The 22993-nt window shown below is 44.8% G+C and overlaps 1 protein-coding gene across 1 annotated transcript in view; it reads left to right on the top strand.

Moving 5' to 3' along the window:
- LOC139382317 (periostin-like) overlaps positions 1-22993 on the top strand; it is a 40205-nt gene that overhangs the window by 3926 nt on the left and 13286 nt on the right. The window contains exons 3-9 of the mRNA XM_071126232.1: positions 16194-16258; positions 16687-16844; positions 17085-17249; positions 17553-17699; positions 17979-18120; positions 21775-21987; positions 22327-22461. Coding sequence (XP_070982333.1) covers positions 16194-16258; positions 16687-16844; positions 17085-17249; positions 17553-17699; positions 17979-18120; positions 21775-21987; positions 22327-22461 — 1025 coding nt within the window. The remainder of the gene's footprint in view (positions 1-16193; positions 16259-16686; positions 16845-17084; positions 17250-17552; positions 17700-17978; positions 18121-21774; positions 21988-22326; positions 22462-22993) is intronic.

Raw genomic sequence — 22993 nt, 5'->3', positions numbered from 1 at the left:
ACCCAAGCAAGCCTTCAACTCCTACATCAATGCACAATCCCAAGCATTATAAAGGTCCTGGTTACTATGGTTATGTTGGTATTATTGTATGGTGAGCGTGGTCGCCGTAGGGACGCCACAGTGGTGCACCGCTGGTTCCTGGCTCTGATAGGGCAGTAATGTGTCAGCCATATTTACTGGTTGGAGGTTGAAACAGTGGAAACTCTTTGAGCACAGACAGAAAGGACAGAGCCCACATAGGACAGAAAGGTTTCCACATAGTGCTGCTCACACGAAACAGACACAGTATAACCACATATTATAACAACCACATAGTATTTCAAGGATCACATTGGAAAAAAGTATATTCCAAAGTACTTTCATGTGAAATATATTATTGTTAGTGTTCTATGCTAGCTATGCTCCTGGATGTTGAGTCGTGTTCTATGCTAGCTATGCTCCTGGATGCTGAGTAGTGTTCTATGATCCTGGATGCTGAGTAGCGTTCTACGCTAGCTATGCTCCTGGAAGCTGAGTAGTGTTCTATGCTAGCTATGCTCCTGGATGCTGAGTAGTGTTCTATGATCCTGGATGCTGAGTAGTGTTATATCCTCCTGGATGCTGAGTAGTGTTCCATGATCCCGGATACTGAGTAGTGTTCTATCCTCCTGGATACTGAGTAGTGTTCTATGCTCCTGGATACTGAGTAGTGTTCTATCCTCCTGGATACTGTGTAGTGTTCTATGCTAGCTATGCTCCTAGATACTGAGTAGTGTTCTATCCTCCTGGATACTAAGTAGTGTTCTATCCTCCTGGATACTGAGTAGTGTTCTATGCTCCTGGATACTGAGTAGTGTTCTATAGTCCTGGATGATGAGTAGTGTTCTATGCTCCTGGATGCTGAGTAGTGTTCTATGCTCCGGGATGCTGAGTAGTGTTATATGCTCCTGGATGCTGAGTAGTGTTCTATGATCCTGGATGCTGAGTAGTGTTCTATGCTCCTGGATGCTGAGTAGTGTTCTATGCTCCTGGATGCTGAGTAGTGTTCTATGATCCTGGATGCTGAGTAGTGCTCTATGCTCCTGGATACTGGGGAGTGTTCTATACTCCTGGATGCTGAGTAGTTTTCAATGCTCCTGGATACTGAGTAGTGTTCTATGCTCCTGGATACTGAGTAGTGTTCTATGCTCCTGGATGCTGAGTAGTGTTCAATGCTAGCTATGCTCCTGGATACTGAGTAGTGTTCTATGATCATGGATGCTGAGTAGTGTTCTATGGTCCTGGATGCTGAGTAGTGTTCTATGCTCCTGGATGCTGAGTAGTGTCATATCCTCCTGGATTCTGAGTAGTGTTCTATGCTCCTGGATGCTGAGTAGTGTTCTATCCTCCTGGATACTGAGTAGTGTTCTATGCTAGCTATGCTCCTGGATGCTGAGTAGTGTTCTATGCTCCTGGATGCTGAGTAGTGTTCTATGGTGTTGGATGCTGAGGAGTGTTCTATGCTAGCTATGCTCCTGGAAGCTGAGTAGTGTTCTATCCTCCTGGATGCTGAGTAGTGTTCTATGCTCCTGGATGCTGAGTAGTGTTCTATGCTCCTGGATGCTGAGTAGCGTGCTATGCTAGCTATCCTCCTGGATACTGAGTAGTGTTCTATGCTAGCAATGCTCCTGGATGCTGAGTAGTGTTCTATGATCCTGGATGCTGAGTAGTGTTCTATGATCCTGGATGCTGAGTAGCGTTCTATGCTAGCTATGCTCCTGGAAGCTGAGTAGTGTTCTATGCTAGCTATGCTCCTGGATGCTGAGTAGTGTTCTATGATCCTGGATGCTGAGTAGTGTTATATCCTCCTGGATGCTGAGTAGTGTTCCATGATCCCGGATACTGAGTAGTGTTCTATCCTCCTGGATACTGAGTAGTGTTCTATGCTCCTGGATACTGAGTAGTGTTCTATCCTCCTGGATACTGAGTAGTGTTCTATGCTAGCTATGCTCCTAGATACTGAGTAGTGTTCTATCCTCCTGCATACTAAGTAGTGTTCTATCCTTCTGGATACTGAGTAGTGTTCTATGCTCCTGGATACTGAGTAGTGTTCTATAGTCCTGGATGCTGAGTAGTGTTCTATGCTCCTGGATGCTGAGTAGTGTTCTATGCTCCGGGATGCTGAGTAGTGTTATATGCTCCTGGATGCTGAGTAGTGTTCTATGATCCTGGATGCTGAGTAGTGTTCTATGCTCCTGGATGCTGAGTAGTGTTCTATGCTCCTGGATGCTGAGTAGTGTTCTATGATCCTGGATGCTGAGTAGTGCTCTATGCTCCTGGATACTGGGGAGTGTCATATCCTCCTGGATTATGAGTAGTGTTCTATGCTCCTGGATGCTGAGTAGTGTTCTATCCTCCTGGATACTGAGTAGTGTTCTATGCTAGCTATGCTCCTGGATGCTGAGTAGTGTTCTATGCTCCTGGATGCTGAGTAGTGTTCTATGGTGTTGGATGCTGAGGAGTGTTCTATGCTAGCTATGCTCCTGGAAGCTGATTAGTGTTCTATCCTCCTGGATGCTGAGTAGTGTTCTATGCTCCTGGATGCTGAGTAGTGTTCTATGCTCCTGGATGCTGAGTAGCGTGCTATGCTAGCTATCCTCCTGGATACTGAGTAGTGTTCTATGCTAGCAATGCTCCTGGATGCTGAGTAGTGTTCTATGATCCTGGATGCTGAGTAGTGTTATATCCTCCTGGATGCTGAGTAGTGTTCTATGCTAGCTATCCTCCTGGATACTGAGTAGTGTTCTATGCTCCTGTATGATGAGCAGTGCTCTACGATCCTGGATACTGAGTAGTGTTCTATCCTCCTGGATACTTAGTAGTGTTCTATGCTCCTGGATACTGAGTAGTGTTCTATGCTCCTGGACGCTGAGTAGTGTTATATGCTCCTGGATGCTGAGTAGTGTTCTATGCTATCTATCCTCCTGGATACTGAGTAGAGTTCTATGCTCCTGTATGATGAGCAGTGCTCTACGATCCTGGATACTGAGTAGTGTTCTATCCTCCTGGATACTGAGTAGTGTTCTATGCTCCTGGATACTGAGTAGTGTTCTATGCTCCTGGATATTGAGTAGTGTTCTATAGTCCTGGATGCTGAGTAGTGTTCTATGCTCCTGGATGCTGAGTAGTGTTCTATGCTCCGGGATGCTGAGTAGTGTGTTAAGCTCCTGGATGCTGAGTAGTGTTCTATGATCCTGGATGCTGAGTAGTGTTCTATGCTCCTGGATGCTGAGTAGTGTTCTATGCTCCTGGATGCTGAGTAGTGTTCTATGATCCTGGATGCTGAGTAGTGCTCTATGCTCCTGGATACTGGGGAGTGTTCTATACTCCTGGATGCTGAGTAGTTTTCAATGCTCCTGGATACTGAGTAGTGTTCTATGCTCCTGGATACTGAGTAGTGTTCTATGCTCCTGTATGCTGAGTAGTGTTCAATGCTAGCTATGCTCCTGGATACTGAGTAGTGTTCTATGATCATGGATGCTGAGTAGTGTTCTATGGTCCTGGATGCTGAGTAGTGTTCTATGCTCCTGGATGCTGAGTAGTGTCATATCCTCCTGGATTCTGAGTAGTGTTCTATGCTCCTGGATGCTGAGTAGTGTTCTATCCTCCTGGATACTGATTAGTGTTCTATGCTAGCTATGCTCCTGGATGCTGAGTAGTGTTCTATGCTCCTGGATGCTGAGTAGTGTTTTATGGTGTTGGATGCTGAGGAGTGTTCTATGCTAGCTATGCTCCTGGAAGCTGAGTAGTGTTCTATCCTCCTGGATGCTGAGTAGTGTTCTATGCTCCTGGATGCTGAGTAGTGTTCTATGCTCCTGGATGCTGAGTAGCGTGCTATGCTAGATATCCTCCTGGATACTGAGTAGTGTTCTATGCTAGCAATGCTCCTGGATGCTGAGTAGTGTTCTATGATCCTGGATGCTGAGTAGTGTTCTATGATCCTGGATGCTGAGTAGCGTTCTATGCTAGCTATGCTCCTGGAAGCTGAGTAGTGTTCTATGCTAGCTATGCTCCTGGATGCTGAGTAGTGTTCTATGATCCTGGATGCTGAGTAGTGTTATATCCTCCTGGATGCTGAGTAGTGTCCCATGATCCCGGATACTGAGTAGTGTTCTATCCTCCTGGATACTGAGTAGTGTTCTATGCTCCTGGATACTGAGTAGTGTTCTATCCTCCTGGATACTGAGTAGTGTTCTATGCTAGCTATGCTCCTAGATACTGAGTAGTGTTCTATCCTCCTGGATACTAAGTAGTGTTCTATCCTCCTGGATACTGAGTAGTGTTCTATGCTCCTGGATACTGAGTAGTGTTCTATAGTCCTGGATGCTGAGTAGTGTTCTATGCTCCTGGATGCTGAGTAGTGTTCTATGCTCCGGGATGCTGAGTAGTGTTATATGCTCCTGGATGCTGAGTAGTGTTCTATGATCCTGGATGCTGAGTAGTGTTCTATGCTCCTGGATGCTGAGTAGTGTTCTATGCTCCTGGATGCTGAGTAGTGTTCTATGATCCTGGATGCTGAGTAGTGCTCTATGCTCCTGGATACTGGGGAGTGTCATATCCTCCTGGATTCTGAGTAGTGTTCTATGCTCCTGGATGCTGAGTAGTGTTCTATCCTCCTGGATACTGAGTAGTGTTCTATGCTAGCTATGCTCCTGGATGCTGAGTAGTGTTCTATGCTCCTGGATGCTGAGTAGTGTTCTATGGTGTTGGATGCTGAGGAGTGTTCTATGCTAGCTATGCTCCTGGAAGCTGAGTAGTGTTCTATCCTCCTGGATGCTGAGTAGTGTTCTATGCTCCTGGATGCTGAGTAGTGTTCTATGCTCCTGGATGCTGAGTAGCGTGCTATGCTAGCTATCCTCCTGGATACTGAGTAGTGTTCTATGCTAGCAATGCTCCTGGATGCTGAGTAGTGTTCTGTGATCCTGGATGCTGAGTAGTGTTATATCCTCCTGGATGCTGAGTAGTGTTCTATGCTAGCTATCCTCCTGGATACTGAGTAGTGTTCTATGCTCCTGTATGATGAGCAGTGCTCTACGATCCTGGATACTGGGTAGTGTTCTATCCTCCTGGATACTTAGTAGTGTTCTATGCTCCTGGATACTGAGTAGTGTTCTATGCTCCTGGACGCTGAGTAGTGTTATATGCTCCTGGATGCTGAGTAGTGTTCTATGCTAGCTATCCTCCTGGATACTGAGTAGTGTTCTATGCTCCTGTATGATGAGCAGTGCTCTACGATCCTGGATACTGAGTAGTGTTCTATCCTCCTGGATACTGAGTAGTGTTCTATGCTCCTGGATACTGAGTAGTGTTCTATGCTCCTGGATATTGAGTAGTGTTCTATAGTCCTGGATGCTGAGTAGTGTTCTATGCTCCTGGATGCTGAGTAGTGTTCTATGCTCCGGGATGCTGAGTAGTGTGTTAAGCTCCTGGATGCTGAGTTGTGTTCTATGATCCTGGATGCTGAGTAGTGTTCTATGCTCCTGGATGCTGGGGATTGTTCTACACTCCTGGATGCTGAGTAGTGTTCAATGCTCCTGGATACTGAGTAGTGTTCTATGCTCCTGGATACTGAGTAGTGTTCTATGCTCCTGGATGCTGAGTAGTGTTCAATGCTAGCTATGCTCCTTGATACTGAGTAGTGTTCTATGATCATGGATGCTGAGTAGTGTTCTATGCTTCTGGATGCTGAGTAGTGTTCTATGCTCCTGAATGCTGAGTAGTGTCATATCCTCCTGGATTCTGAGTAATGTTCTATGCTCCTGGATGCTGAGTAGTGTTCTATCCTCCTGGATACTGAGTAGTGTTCTATGCTAGCTATGCTCCTGGATGCTGAGTAGTGTTCTATGCTAGCTATGCTCCTGGAAGCTGAGTTGTGTTCTATCCTCCTGGATGCTGAGTAGTGTTCTATGCTCCTGGATGCTGAGTAGTGTTCTATGCTCCTGGATGCTGAGTAGCGTTCTATGCTAGCTATCCTCCTGGATACTGAGTAGTGTTCTATCCTCCTGGATACTGAGTAGTGTTCTATCCTCCTGGATGCTGAGTAGTGTTCTATGCTAGCTATGCTCCTAGATACTGAGTAGTGTTCTATCCTCCTGGATACTAAGTAGTGTTCTATCCTCCTGGATACTGAGTAGTGTTCTATGCTCCTGGATACTGAGTAGTGTTCTATTCTCCTGGATACTGAGAAGTGTTCTATCCTCCTGGATGCTGAGTAGTGTTCTATGCTCCTGGATGCTGAGTAGTGTTCTATGCTCCTGGATGCTGAGTAGTGTTCTATGATCCTGGATACTGAGTAGTGTTCTATGCTAGCTATGCTCCTGGACGCTGAGTAGTGTTCGATCCTCCTGGATACTGAGTAGTGTTCTATGATCCTGGATGCTGAGTAGTGTTCTATGCTCCTGGATGCTGAGTAGTGTTCTATGCTCCTGGATGCTGAGTAGTGTTCTATGATCCTGGATACTGAGTAGTGTTCTATGCTAGCTATGCTCCTGGACGCTGAGTAGTGTTCGATCCTCCTGGATACTGAGTAGTGTTCTATGATCCTGGATGCTGAGTAGTGTTCTATGCTCCTGGATGCTGAGTAGTGTTCTATGCTCCTGGATGCTGAGTAGTGTTCTATGTTGTTGGATTCTGAGTAGTATTCTATGCTAGCTATGCTCCTGGAAGCTGAGTAGTGTTCTTTCCTCCTGGATGCTGAGTAGTGTTCTATCCTCCTGGATACTAAGTAGTGTTCTATTCTCCTGGATACTGAGTAGTGTTCTATGCTCCTGGATACTGAGTAGTGTTCTATGGTCCTGGACGCTGAGTAGTGTTCTATGCTCTTGGATGCTGAGTAGTGTTCTATGTTGTTGGATTCTGAGTAGTGTTCTATGCTAGCTATGCTCCTGGAAGCTGAGTAGTGTTCTATCCTCCTGGAAGCTGAGTAGTGTTCTATCCTCCTGGATGCTGAGCAGTGTTCTATGCTCCTGGATGCTGAGTAGTGCTCTATGCTCCTGGATTCTGAGTAGTGTTCTATGCTCCTGGATGCTGAGTAGTGTTCTATGCTCCTGGAAGCTGAGTAGTGTTCTATGGTCCTGGATGCTGAGTAGTGTTCTATCCTCCTGGATTCTGAGTAGTGTTCTATGCTCCTGGATGCTGAGTAGTGTTCTATCCTCCTGGATACTGAGTAGTGTTCTATGCTAGCTATGCTCCTGGATGCTGAGTAGTGTTCTATGCTCCTGGATGCTGAGTAGTGTTCTATGCCAGCTATGCTCCTGGAAGCTGAGTAGTGTCATATCCTCCTGGATTCTGAGTAGTGTTCTATGCTCCTGGATGCTGAGTAGTGTTCTATCCTCCTGGATACTGAGTAGTGTTCTATGCTAGCTATGCTCCTGGAAGCTGAGTAGTGTTCCATCCTCCTGGATGCTGAGTAGTGTTCTATCCTCCTGGATGCTGAGTAGTGTTCTATCCTCCTGGATACTAAGTAGTGTTCTATGCTCCTGGAAGCTGAGTAGTGTTCTATCCTCCTGGATGCTGAGTAGTGTTCTATCCTCCTGGATACTGAGTAATGTTCTATCCTCCTGGATCCTTAGTAGTGGTCTATCCTCCTGGATGCTGAGTAGTGTTCTATCCTCCTGGATACTAAGTAGTGTTCTATCCTCCTGGATACTGAGTAGTGTTCTATCCTCCTGGATACTGAGTAGTGTTCTATGTTCCTGTATGATTAGTAGTGCTCTATGTTCCTGGATACTGAGTAGTGTTCTATCCTCCTGGATCCTTAGTAGTGTTCTATGCTAGCTATGCTCCTGGAAGCTGAGTAGTGTTCTATCCTCCTGGATACTGAGTAGTGTTCTATCCTCCTGGATACTGAGTAGTGTTCTATGTTCCTGTATGATGAGTAGTGCTCTATGTTCCTGGATACTGAGTAGTGTTCTATCCTCCTGGATCCTTAGTAGTGTTCTATGCTAGCTATGCTCCTGGAAGCTGAGTAGTGTTCTATCCTCCTGGATACTGAGTAGTGTTCTATCCTCCTGGATACTGAGTAGTGTTCTATGTTCCTGTATGATGAGTAGTGCTCTCTGATCCTGGATACTGAGTAGTGTTCCATCCTCCTGGATACTGAGTAGTGTTCTATCCTCCTGGATACTGAGTAGTGTTCTATGTTTCTGTATGATGAGTAGTGCTCTATGATCCTGGATACTGAGTAGTGTTCTATGCTAGCTATGCTCCTGGAATCTGAGTAGTGTTATATCCTCCTGGATTCTGAGTAGTGTTCTATCCTCCTGGATACTGAGTAGTGTTCTATGTTCCTGTATGATGAGTAGTGCTCTATTATCCTGGATACTGAGTAGTGTCCATCCTCCTGGATACTGAGTAGTGTTCTATCCTCCTGGAAACTGAGTAATGTTCCATGCTCCTGGATACTGAGTAGTGTTCTATCCTCCTGGATACTGAGTAGTGTTCTATGCTAGCTATGCTCCTGGATACTGAGTAGTGTTCTATCCTCCTGGATGCTGAGTAGTGTTCTATCCTCCTGGATACTGAGTAGTGTTCTATGCTAGCTATCCTCCTGGATACTGAGTAGTGTTCTATGCTCCTGGATGCTGAGTGGTGTTCGCTACTACATACTTTCATAATCGGTTTTGTTGACTCTCACCTTAAACTGCCCTTAACAACTTCTGAGTCTTTTGGAGAGGATCAGCTTGAGCAAAATGATGTGTAGTATCACTGATCTACAAAGTATAGTATTCCCTGACAAATAATAGTATTTGTGGAACCTGGGTCCAGCGACTGTCAAGCCAACACCTTAACTGTTAATGTGTTGGATTGACATTCGCTGGATCAGGATTCGAGTCCCGGTCAGGGCTACCTTCCGAATTCGCTACAACATTCTTCCATAGTTGGTTTCATTGACTGTCCCCTTACCTGCCCATAATTGACCCATTTTAAGCTACAACTTCCGAGTCTGTTGGAGAGGATTAGTTTGAGCAAAGTGAGGTGCGGAACAGTTCCTAGCATTTTCTACCTGCAGCAAGCCTAATGGATAGTGCTGGATAGAACCCCCCCACACACACACACAAAAACAACCAATGATCATAATGATAGGCCACATCATTAGTAATGATCTGTTTATTGGGAACAGCACAGTTTTCTCCATTGACCAGATGCCAGTACTACAGTAGTATTGGTTTGGCTAGCTGACATACAGAGATCTCCAGTCTAAAGTAGAGCTGCTCACCAGACAGAGGGAAGTTTCCAACCCCTTGGCCAGGCCAGAGGGAGTCTTGGTTCTCCTGTATGTGCGTGGGAGAGTGGAGATGGTTTTGCTGACTGTGCCTCATCAGGGCATGTGTGATCTCATGCCTGGCTCGTCCCCCCACTCTTCCTCTTCTCTGTGTTTCCAGAGGCTAAGTTCAAAAGAACTTATGGCAGTCAGCCATGAGCCATGAACTCCCCTCATCTGACACCATAGCCAATTCCCTCAAACTCAAATCTGGACCTTGAAGGCAGTTCCACTGCGTTTTTTCATAGTTTCCCTCTAACCAGAGACTGATTTAGACCTGGGACACCAGGTGGATGCAATTAATGATCAGGTAGAACAGAAAACCAGAAGGCTCCAGACCTCTTAGGGTAAGAGTTGAATACATCTGTCCTATATAGTGCAATACTTTTGACCAGAGCCCTATGGGTCCCTATGGGTCCTGGTCAAAGAGGTGCATTATATAGAAAATAGGGTGCCATTTGGGACATAGCCCCTCTCCTCGTACGGCAGGCCTTGATATGCTCTGTTTCTCTCTGCTGACTCTTACTGAGGGATGATAGCTCTGTTTCCCTCTGCTGACTCTTACTGAGGGATGATAGCTCTGTTTCCCTCTGCTGACTCTTACTGAGGGATGATATCTCGGTTTCCCTCTGCTGACTCTTACTGAGGGATGATAGCTCTGTGCGTGCGTACACGCTTGCGTGCATGTATGTCTGAGGGAGGAGCCGGGGATGACAGCCCAACACACTGTAGCCTCATCGTCTGTCGCTCTGAAGGAAACAAGCCACTGTAAACCTCACTCCATTCTGCCCTCGACCCCCCTCTCTCTCCAGTCAAACTGTTGATTTAGACAAGGCTGTCTTGTCCTATTATGGACCCAGCTACCACTGAAACACTGGAGATTATGTGGAAATGTTTTTCTGGTTTGCAGGGGGACCGCTGATGAAGAAGCACAGCTGGACTTACGTTCCAAGCCACCAAAGACTGAGAAACAAGCAACCATTATTCAAAAACCATTACTCTGGAAAAAAGAAACTAAACCCCCAACTACCATCATCCAGACATGAGTTAGTGAGTTATCTAGGATCAGCATCATGCAGGGTCAGCTCACTGGGCACAGATGTAAATTCCACATCTAATTTTGTTAAAATATCTTGGGAACAACATTGATTCAACCAGTGTGTGCTCAGCTGGAGTGTTCATACAGCATAATGCTTTCTACAGAGATCTGTAACCCACAATTGATATTTCAGTTTCACAACCATGTAAGGTCTGGTCCACTTCAAACTGGACACCCATATCGTACTATAGCCTACTTCATGTATCATTGTATTTGTATATTCAGCATTTGCTGGTTTGTGGTAATGTTTAGAATTTCTGCAGCTGAAAACAGTGGAATAGCATGCTGTCCGGTGGTGTACTTGTAAATCACGCTGCCTCACGTCTGCCTCTGGCTCAGAAAAGGCTTACTTACATTTGACATTTTAGTCAGTTCTTCTTCTTAATCAGTGGAATACACCCTGTGGCATTTACTGGCATATCATAAAGCAATGTCTGTGAGTTCTCCTCTCTCAACAGTACCTCTGGCTCTGCACAAATTGAAGCATACTTGTTCTGCTTTAACGAGTCGTGTCATGGTTCATGAGGTGTGAGATTATGAAATGGACTAGCTAGGTGGTTCTAGAGTACGTCCCAAATGGCACCCTTTCCCCTTCATAAAAAGTAGTGCACAATATATAGAGTAGGGTGCCATTTAGGATGCAGTTAGTGTCCTTCTGTGGTTTTTGTCTATTAAAACAAGGAAGGGCTCTGCTTATAGTAAATTGATTTAACTTTGATGCCAACTTGGTGCCCATGTGGTACTGTTTACAGTTTGAATACCTTTATAGGAGCTGATTACCACTAAAGAGAGAGATGGAGAGTAGTTACGGGGCCTCTGGGGTTTCTCAGAGTGAATAAATCAGACTTTCACTGTACTGTAACTCTCACTCACAGTCAAAGTGTGCACAAACACACACACACACACACACACACACACACACACACACACACACACACACACACACACACAGATACACTCGCTCTCACGCACACACACCCATGAACACACACGCTCAGACATGCTGATCTACAGGTTAAGGCCCTTTATATAGTTAACAGCTGCAGGTTGGATTTCCGCCTCTTTATAACTTAATAATTCTTCGTAGTAATTTATAGCTACTGTGTCCTGTCCTGTTCCCATTCAATTAGAGTAACAGAACTTCACTTCAAATCAAATCAAACTGTATTTGTCACACAAATACAAATGTGCCGAATACAAGTGTAGACTTTACTGTGAAATGCTTTACTTACAAGCCCTTAACCAACACTGCAGTTCAAGAAGAAGATAATATTTACCAAGTAGGCTAAAATAAAAAGTAATAATAAAAAGTAACACAATAAGAATAACAATAAAGAGACTATATACAGGGGGCATCGGAGATGCCACAGAGTCAGTGTGTGGGGGTACAGGCTAGTTGAGGTAATCTGTACATGTAGGTGGGGGCGAAGTGACTATGCATAGATAACAAACAAACTGCGAGTAGCAGCAGTGTACAAAAGAGAGGGGGGTCAATGTAAATTGTCCGGTGGCGATTTTATGAATTGTTCAGCAGTCTTATGGCTTGGGGGTAAAAGCTGTTGAGGAGCCTCTTAGTCCTAGACTTGGTGCTCCTGTACCGCTTGCCATGCAGTTGCAGAGGAAACAGTCTATAACTTGGGTGACTGGAGTCTCTGAGGATTTTATGGGCTTTCCTCTGACACCACCGATTATATAGGTCCTGGAAAGCAGGAAGCTTGGCCCCAGTGATGTACTGGGCCGTTCGCACTACCCTCTGTAGTGCCTTATGGTCAGATGCCGAGCAGTTGCCTTACCAGGCAATGATGCAATCGGTCAGGATGCTCTTGGTGGTGCAGCTGAAGAACCTTTTGAGGATCTGGGGACCCATGCCAAATCTTTTCAGTCTCCTGAGGGGGAAAGGTTTTGTCGTGCCCTCTTCATGACTGTCCTGGTGTGTTTGGACCATGATAGTTTGTTGGTGATGTGGACACCAAGGAACTTGAAACTCACATCAACTTCACATGTTGATACAAGTCTCAAAACATCTAACAGCTGCCTGGGTGAACGAGATTACAAAACATCAGAATTTGAGACAGTCCATGTGCAGAGGTGTCATATGAATACATGGAATATGTCCCATTTGGCACCCTATTCCCTTTATAGTGTGCTACTTTTGTCCAGGGCCAATAGGGCTCAGGTCAAAAGTTATGGCTATGAAAGGAATAGGGTGCCTTTTGTAATCTTGTCCACCCAGACAGCTGTTAGATGTTTTGAGACTTGTATCAACATGTGAAGTGAAGTTCTGTTATTCTAATTGAATGGGAACAGGACAGGACACCGTTACTACAAATAGTTATTAAGATATAAAGAGGTGGAAATCCAACCTGCAGCTGTTAGCTATCGTCTGAAAGCATCAGTCTTCGATACAGTTCATGTGTACTGCAGAGGTGTCATACAGATAGATGATGATATCAAACAGTTTCTCAGCTAACAATTCTAGGGAGCGAAAAGGGATTTGTAATGTTCCCATAATGTTTGTGTCCAATTTTCCATTAGTTAGAGGAACATTCTATCTATGTTAGCAAAAACCTCATTTTTTTTTGCACGGTTTGGTGTTAGAGTTAGGAGAACATTCCCTTAATGTCAAAAAGAAAATATCAATAACGTGGTTACCATGTTATCAGAATGTACAATAATAATGTTCTAGACACAAGTCATGGGACGCTGCAAGAACATTAATGTGTCCAGTTTTCTGTGGGTTAGGAGAATATTCCATCAACTTCCCCCCCCAAAAGTTCCTCCAAACATACCAAGTTCTATTTAACAAGAACCCTTTTCCTACAATTTCCGTGGCCCAGCGGAAAACGAATTAACATAATTAAAAAATCCTCATCAAAATACGCCTGTTTAAGCTACACTCTTAGAAAAAAAAGTGCTATCTGGAACCCAAAGGGGTTATTTGGCTGTCCCCATAGGAGAACCCTTTCCACAGAGGGCTCTACATGTAACCTAAAAGGGTTCTACCTGGAACCAAAAAGGGATCTTCAAAGGGTTCTCCTATGGGGACAGCCAAATAACCCTTTTGAAACCTTTTTTTTAAGAAGGTAGAGACATCAGTTTTTTTTGCATGGGCTGCATCTCTCTCTGGCAGAGTTAAAGCAATGTTTGTCAAACCATAAGACAATTCCGAAAGTAAGTCTTCTCGCGAAAAGATCTAAAGCGTCTGAATGTTTTGGACTTCCCCTCTGTGGTAGAAGAGACTCTCACCACGCTGCTCTCTGTTTTGCTCTTCGACCCCCACAAGCATCAAGGAACTTATCTGAACTCGATACAGCCTCTTCTGACAGCTTCTGTCTGTAGCGTCCGAACAGTTTGGGCTACAAACTAATACATGTCTCTCACAGACACACTACTGCACATATCGGATGTTTTGCTCTAGGATGCCCACAAGCCTCACAAGACTCATCTGAAGGTCCCCAGTACCAGTTTAAAAAATGAATGGAAATACACTGAACAAAAATATAACGCAACATGTAAAGTGTTGGTCCCATGTTTCATGAGCTGAAATAAAAGATCCCAGAAATGTCCCATTTGCAGAAAAATCTTATTTCTCTCAAATGTTGTGCACACGTTTGTTTACATCACTGTTAATGAGCATTTCTCCTTTGCCAAGGTAATCCATCCACCTGACAGGTGTGCCATATCAAGGAGCTGATGAAACAGCATGATTATTACACAGGTGCACCTTGTGCTGGGGACAATAAAAGGCCACTCTAAAACATGCAGTTTTGTCACACAAAACAATGCCACAGATGTCTCAAGTTTTGAGGGAGTGTGCAATTGGCATGCCGACTGCAGGAATGTCCACCAGAGCTGTTGCCAGAGAATGTAATGTTCATTTCTCTACCATAAGCTGCCTCCAACTGTGTTTTAGAGAATTCGGGCAGTACGTCCAACCGGCTTCAGAACCGCAGACCATATGTATGGCAACGTGAGGGCGAGCGCTTTGCTGATGTTAACGTTGTCATGCCATTCATCTGCCGACATCACCTCATGTATTAGCACGATAATACATGGCCCTATGTCGCAAGGATCTGTACACAATTCCTGGTAGTTGAAAATGTCAGAGTTCTTCCATGGCCTGCATACTCACCAGACATGTCACCCATTGAGCTTGTTTGGGATGCTCTGATCCATGCCCTTACCTTTTGTTTTTACTGTATCTGTGACCAACAGATGCATATCTATATTCCCAGTCATGTGTAATCAGTCCATAGATCAGGGCCTAATGAATTTATTTAAATTGACTGATTTCTTTATATGAACTGCAACAGTAAAACCTTTGAAATTGTTTTATTTTGCATTTATATTTGTGTCCAGTATATATATGGAGATAGTTCAGTGCCTAAAATAAGGGTTTGAATACATGTCAAAAAATGTACATATAGTTTCCTGATCTTTCTTGTACTGTATCTCTCAGATATAGGACAAACATTTCAGAACAAACTCTCTCCTTGGGACCCCAAGGGGTGCACATTTAGGTTTTTGTCCTAGCACTATACAGCTGATTCAAATAATCAACTAATCATATGGGTTGAATCATTTGAATCAGCTGTATACTGTTAGGGCAAAAACCAAAACGTGTTCCCTTTGGGATTCTGAGGACCAAGTTTGGGGAACGCTGCTCTAGAGGGTTAATGACTTAAAGTTGTGGGAATGTTTGTTGTTAGCTGGGTTGTAATGTCATGGAGTTTAATTAAAGAGCCTCTGAAAACCTAATTAGGCCTGTTCTGTGTTTGTGTCTCTGTGATTACGATGGCTTTTAAAAGCTGTTTAATTTAGATGAAAGATTACAGTGCCATTTCCTCCCATCATTTCCCCCCCAAGTCATTTCTAATGAGCTAGTCTGTTACAGTTTCCACACAGCCCATTCCATAGTTTGTGGTTAAATTTCATAACCAAGGTTTCCAACTGCTTATGGATTTGATCGCAACGCGCTACTTCAAGACCCAAAACATAATGTCTTAGAGCTTAACCAAGGCTGATTCATGGACTAGAAGGCGAGACTAATAGTTTAGTTGCAAAGGGGCAGGGTCCTTGGTAAATGGTACCCTATTCCCTACAAAGTGCATTATATATGGAATAGGGTGCCATTCTGGAGGCAGACATTGTTTATGCATGCATACAATGTGGTAGCGTTACCCTGGAGGCGTGCTGGCCTGGGCCCTGGGACCACATGGCCTTATGGGTAATAAAACAGATAATGAGGACCATGTGGAAACATCTGAACACACACACGCATACACACACACAGGAGCATGAAACAGCCTTTCTATAAAGACATTAGTGATGATTCAGCTGAAATATACTAAGATGAACTCCAGGATAAATATACGATATGCCCTGTTGTACTGAAAGACCTTCTAGAACACTGTAATTACATGGGATGTGGGGATCACTGTTTATGTACCCCGACTCTGAATATTCAAACAGAGGATAGGGTATGTCTCTGTATCTAGCTTGTGACCTGTCTGTCTGTCTGTGTCTGTGTGTCGTCTCTGTCTCTAAAGCGTGATCTGTGTGGGATGTCTCCATCTCTCCCTCCTTTCTGTCTCTAACGTGTGTGTCCCTGTGTTGTCTGTAGGACGGTGCTGTTTGAGTTTATGCGTGATCTATCTGTGGTACATTGCCTATGTCTCTGAACTTGGTCTATCTGTGTCTCTCTATCTGTAGGACGGTGCTGGTGCTGTACGAGTGATCTGTTTATGCGTGATCTGTCTGTGGTACATTGTCTATGTCTCTGAACTTAGTCGATCTGTGTCTCTCTGTCTATAGGACGGTGCTGTATGAGTGCTGTCCAGGGTACATGAAGCTGGACGGAATGAAAGGATGTCCTGCAGGTATGTAGCTACAGTCGGTTACAGTATATGTAATGTTATAGGGTACAAGATACGCAGTGTATTTTTGTAGTGCACTTAATGTTATAGTGTACTTCAACGAAGACATACCAAGGGGTATTACGTTTTCTCATTAAATTCACGAGTCACAATGCCACACCAACATAAAGATTCCGCTGGCACATCGTCCTACCCCTGCATGTTTCCTTTTAGCTTCATCCGTCTGTTTTTGGGGTTCTTTAGGGTTGTTAGAGTTGTTTCAATGAGACTTGTGTGCACCCCAAATGCCCCCCTATTCCCTATGTACTGCACTACTTTAGGGCTCTGGTCAAAAGTAGTGCATTGTATAGGTTATAGGATACCATTTGGGATTACCCCCGGTGTGTAGGGAGATGCAATCATCATGGTACCTTCTATTCCCTGTTCCACAGTGGCCCCTATAGACAATGTGTATGGTACCTTGGGCCTGGTCAAGGCCATCTCCACCCAGGAATACTCTCACATCTCCAAGCTGCGGGAGGAGATAGAGGGATCTGGGTCATACACCTTCTTCGCTCCCAGCAACGATGCTTGGGACTTGTTAGAAGAGGTAAGTCAGGATAGGTGTCATCTCTTACAGCTGGAAAATTCCAAGTCAGACAATCAGTTGAATCCACCAGCAATAGTTTTAGGTTTGTTCAGTGCCAAAACCATTCTGTGCTCGTAATGTGACCAGAATGTGTGGTTGATTGACCTGAACCCTACAGTAGGTTGCTGTAAATCTTTGTCATCACTTTATGTTTAGCATTTATGTTATCTTAAGCCTTTCTATTCTGCATTTCTTTAACAGGAAGTGCGTAGCGCGTTGGTGAGCAACGTGAACATTGAGCTGTACAATGCTCTGCACTACCACATGGCTAACAAACGCCTGCTGACCAAAGACCTGAAGAACGGCCTGGTGGTCGACTCCATGTACAACGACCTGGGACTCTACATCAACCACTACTCCAACGGGGTGAGCATCCCACTAGACCTACACCACATCATCTCCTGCATCCCAAATGGCACCCTACTCCATTTTTAGTGCACTATTTTGACCAGCGCCCATTGAATTAATTGGAAATCCGATTGTTTCCATGCCATGAGATAGGAAAGTTGCCATCATGGAAAGCTAAGGCTTTATTGTGTGCAGGTAGTTAGTTGTTGAAGGCTGTGTTGAGTGCACATTGGAGAGTTAAGGACAGTATGCTGTTGTGTGTTGTGTGCAGATACTGACTGTGCTGTGCATGTCCTATGTGGTGTGTTGTTATGTATGAAGATCGTGACGGTGAACTGTGCCAGGATTATCCATGGCAACCAGGTTGCCACCAACGGGGTGGTGCACATCATCGACCGTGTCATCACTGCCGTGGGCAACACCATCCAGGATGTCATCGAGGTTGACGATGACCTCACCACTCTCAGTGTAAGTCTTCTCTTTTGCCCTTTCCTACCTTTCCTTTCTACTTTTCCTTTCCTACCTTTCCTTTCCTACCTTTCCTTTCCTACCTTTCCTTTCTACTTTTCCTTTCCTACCTTTCCTTTCCTACCTTTCCTTTCTTACCTTTTTCATCTATATCTGTTCTCCTCTTTTCTCCTTTTCTCTTCTCCTCTTGTCTTTTTCATTCTATTTTATTCAATTTATCGATTCATACAGTATTAATGGAGCATATGTTGGAGGATATGATGTGTTTTCTCACTACAGGAAGTGGCTCTGGCCTCAGGCCTGCTGGACAAGCTGGGACAACCCGGCCAGTACACCCTGTTCGCCCCCACCAACGATGCCTTCGCGAAGCTGGACTCAGACGTGCTTCAACGACTGATGGGTGACAAGGGTGTCCTCCAAGGTAAGCCAAACCGCTGAGCCAGGCTTCAGAGCTCCCATCACCTCTCTGGAATGCCTTCTAGAAATACAGAGAGCAGTTCACAGGAGAGTACTTTAAATCAGAGGGGAGACATAGAAACTTTATATAGATCTCCACCCTCAGGCCATATCCGTGTTTAATGAGATGAAGGTGCAGGAAAAGTAACTCAATGGTTCCCGCTCGCCATGTTTGCAGGGCTGAGTAACCGCAGAGGTTTTCCATGTAAGCGCTTTTTCATACTTAAAAAAATGGAGCCAACTAGTTACAGTCTGTGCTGTGGATTTGTAATCCCCAGGCAGTTGGCAAACTGAGCGTTCACCACAGTTGTGAGAGTGAGTAATGAAAAAGAAAAGAGCTCTTGTTTCAGATGTTGGATCACATATGGCCTACGAAATAATGGCTTTTGAGACATACACTTTCATATGGTGAAGCTTTTTGATAATTTGACAAGTTTACAATCTAAACATTTACCGTCACACTATAATTTATGTCTGGTTGGCACTCCCATTATAAAACACTCTAACTTGTTCAAAACTATTTCCAAAAAGGTGTCGTTCTTATGGTGCTAAACACCACAGGGCAGGAAGCAGAAAGCAGCTGGCTCTGCCTGTGTCCGAAATCGCAACCTATTCCCTACATTCCCTACCTCATACGGCTCTGGTCAAAAGTAGTGCACTATTTAGAGAATAGGGTGTAATTTTGGGACACATCCCAGAGGGTTGGGACTGGAAAGGTTCAGAAGGTTCAGAGCATTAGGATGGTTGGCAGTGGGGTGATGATCCCTAACGTCCCTGAGCTGTGAGATCCCTGAGCTGTGAGATCCCTGAGCTGTGAGATCCCTGAGCTGTGAGATCCCTGAGCTGTGAGATCCCTGAGCTGTGAGATCCCTGAGCTGTGAGATCCTGTCACTTCACACACAGTAGTAAAACTTTCTCCCTGCACTCACTAGTCTCCCAACACCAGGACCCAAGGGATCTAAGGGATCTCCAGGTCTCCCGAGTTTCATAGTCTGCGTCCCATATGGCACTTGATTCCCTACTTAGTGCACTACTTTTGACCAGGGCCCATAAGGATCTGGTCAAATGTTGAGCACCTAAAGGCCCAGTGCAGTCCAAAACAATATTTCCTGTGTTTTATATACACTCAGTGGCCAGTTTATTACCTAAACCCATCTAGTACCGGGTCTAAAAAGTTGTTCAATTCGTATCAAGGGACATAACGTGTGCCAGGAAAACATTCCCCACACCATTACACTACCGCCATCAGCCAACCTGTATCATAAACATCAGGCAGGATGGGGTCATGGACTCATGCTGCTTGTGCCAAATCCTGACTTTGCCATCAGCATGAGGCAACAAGAACCGGGATTCACCGGACCGGGCAATGCTTTTCCACTCCTCAATTATCCAGTGTTGATGATCGCGTGTCCACTGGAGCCACTTCTTCTTATTTTAAGCTGATAGAAGTGGAACCTGGTCTGCAATAGCCAATCGGTGACAAGGACCGCCGAGTTGTGCGTTCCGAGGTACCGTTCTGCACATCACTGTTGTACTGCGCCGTAATTTGCTTGTTTGTTTGTCGCACCATTGTCTCCAAACCCTAGGCCGTTTCTGAGATACTGGAACCGGCGCACCTGGCACCGAAAATCATACCACGTTCAAAGTCGCTTAGGTCACTTGTTTTGCCCATTCTAACATTCAATCGAACAGTAACTGAATGCCTTGATACCTGTCTGCTTGCTTCATATAGCAAGCCACGGCCACATGACTCACTGTCTGTAGGAACAAACTATTTCCGTGAATGGGGTGGTGCACCTAATAAACTGTCCAACGAGTGTATATTTCCATATACAGTATTTTGTTAGCTAACGTTAGCTAAACGGTTAGCATCTCTATTTAGCACAACATACAGTAGCTACTCCACCGAATCTCGACAGCTAACAGGCAGCTGCTTCGTTCAAAAAATGAATCCATTGTGGTTTCTTTATGTTGCTATCTACACTAGTCATTTAGTTGTGGCCATCTGGTTAGTGTCAACAAGGACTTATTACAAATTCTAGCTAGCAACAACATTAGCGCGGTTCTTACTATTGGCTATATCGTAAAAATGTATGAAAACAAACATTTGCTTTTTGGTCTTTATTTAAGTTTAGGGTTAGGCATAAGGTTAGCAGTGTGGTTAAGATTAGGTTTAAAATCACATTTTACGAAGAAAAATTGTGGAAATAGGCGGGGTTTATGACTTTGTGGCTGTGGGAACTAGTGATGACACAGTAGCGCAGCTTGCTAGTTATCTTACATTATTTACAGCAGGCACAAGCCAAAAAAAGCTACTACCACCTTATGGCCTGGAGTATTTAAACGAAGCAAATCGGAGGTAAACTCAATCAATCAATCAAATGTATTTACATCAGCTGATGTCACAAAGTGCTGTACAGAAACCCAGCCTAAACCTCCAAACAGCAAACAATGCAGATGTAGGAGCACGGTGGCAAGGAAAAATTCCATAGAAAGGCCAGAACCTAGGAAGAAACCTAGAGAGGAACCAGGCTATGAGGGATGGCCAGTCCACTTCTGGCTGTGCCGGGTGGAGATTATAACAGAACATGGCCAAGATGTTCAAATTGTTCTATGTGACAAACAAAAAGTTAACTGTCAACACTGGGCAGAGGTGCAAAGTACCCATTGGCAGTCAGATTTCTCGATGTATCTGACCCTTTAAAGTTGTTTGAAACGACCGCCTGAAGTTTCTGCAAGTTTTGGTGGGAGGGAGTTTTGACATCACCATGAGCTAAATTAGCTAATAGACCAACAAGAAAGAGTGTTCCAAACCTCTCTGCCAATAACAGCTCATTTTAGGTTTTTCCCTCCCCACTCAAACCACTCACAGACAGTCCTAGCAAAGTTCTTGATCGAAAACAATCACACTAAGTTACTTAATTGTTTAATGGAGAATAGGTTGCCATTTGGGATGTAACCTGTGATTAATTTGCTATTCTGAAGCCATGCTGGAAATGACATAATCCCATGCAATTTCACCTCTACTACCATTCATTTGTATTGGTTACATTCAGAAGAACCCAGTGACACTTGTGAAGGATGTAGAGTAAAACGAGTGTCTCCCCTTTCCACAGTGAGGTCAAACTAGTTTGTAGCCCAAAAGGTTGGGACGCTACAGACAGAAGTTGGCAGATCAGTGTTACCGACTTCAGACGTGTCCAGCAGGATGTATTCATGAGAAGACCGATTTTCGGGATGTCTCATGAGTAGCTCTGACAAACACCACTGTAGCTCGGCCACCTTTCACCTCAGATGTGGAAGGCCGACAAATGTGATGCAGTAGATTGAGATGGAGCCAATGCAAAATATCTCTAGCTTAAACTGACAGGTTTTGATGGTGATTTTTTATGTTATTTAGGATTAAAATGACGCCTGGCTAGTACAGTATATGAAGTCAAACACACTTTTCCCGGGATGCTGGTCCAGTCTAGTCCGTAATGTAGTAACCCAACCAAATGAAAATGCTGTTAATCAATAAGGATATACTGTATGTAGGAGTATCGGAGTGTGTGGGACCGATTGACACTTTCTCCTCTCCTCTCTCCTCTCTCCTCTCTCCTCTCTCCTCTCCCTCCAGCTCTGCTGAACTTCCACATGCTGAACTCTGTCCAGTGTTCAGAGGGCATCATGTCTGGCCAGACCTTTGAGACCCTGGAAGGCCACAACATCGAGATTGGCTGTGACGGGGACAGCCTGACGGTCAACGGTATCAAAATGGTGTTGAAGAAAGACATTGTCACCGCCAACGGAGTCATCCACCTCATCGACGAGGTCCTCATGCCTGACTCAGGTTAGCTCCCCATCTTGACCCACCTAATAATTATACATGTCATTTGTATAGTGCTTTCATTTCAGAGCTGTGCTCCTAACACACATTTTTTTGCATTTGCATTTGTTTGTTGGAATGTAAATGGCATGAACTGTTTTCACGAAATACACACCACCTTTATTTAAATCTCCCTTTGCTGTTACACTATTATACAAGTCAGCCATACACATAGGCAAATAGATGGAAACAATGGCACAATGACGGCAAGACTAAGATAAAATCTGAAAACTGAATAAGTGTAGAAGTGTTGATCTTTCAGTGGTAGAGAAGCTTTTAATGGTGTTGTCTGTGTCCTCTAAGCCAAGCAGGTGATGGAGCTGCTCACCCCTTCCCAGTCCACCTTCAGTGACATGGTGTCAGAGCTAGGTCTTTCTGCAGCCATGGCAGCTGAGGCAGAATACACACTACTGGCTCCGCTCAATTCTGTCTTCACTGGTGAGTACACATCATGGCCTCGCTCAATTCTGTCTTCACTGGTGAATACACATCATGGACCCGCTCAATTATGTCTGTAACACATCCCTCATTCCCCTTAAATACTCTTGAACGTCCTGAACTCTTTCCTTTCTTGGTCCTCTTCCTCTCTCTAGCTCCTCTCTCTGTCCCCCTTTTCCTCTCTCTAGCTTCTCTCTCTGTCCCCCTCTTCCTCTCTCTAGCTCCTCTCTCTGTCCCCCTCTTCCTCTCTCTAGCTCCTCTCTCTGTCCCCCTCTTCCTCTCTCTAGCTCCTCTCTCTGTCCCCCTCTTCCTCTCTCTAGTTCCTCTCTCTGTCCCCCTCTTCCTCTCTCTAGCTCCTCTCTCTGTCCCCCTCTTCCTCTCTCTAGCTCCTCTCTCTGTCCCCCTCTTCCTCTCTCTAGCTCCTCTCTCTTTCCCCCTCTTCCTCTCTCTAGCTCCTCTCTCTGTCCCCCTCTTCCTCTCTCTAGCTCCTCTCTCTGTCCCCCTCTTCCTCTCTCTAGCTCCTCTCTCTGTC

Source organism: Oncorhynchus clarkii, chromosome 24 (assembly GCF_045791955.1).
Source record: "Oncorhynchus clarkii lewisi isolate Uvic-CL-2024 chromosome 24, UVic_Ocla_1.0, whole genome shotgun sequence".
Lineage (NCBI taxonomy): Eukaryota > Metazoa > Chordata > Actinopteri > Salmoniformes > Salmonidae > Oncorhynchus > Oncorhynchus clarkii.
The sequence above is the reverse complement of the archived record's forward strand: the minus strand, read 5'-3'. Positions and strand labels throughout refer to the sequence as shown.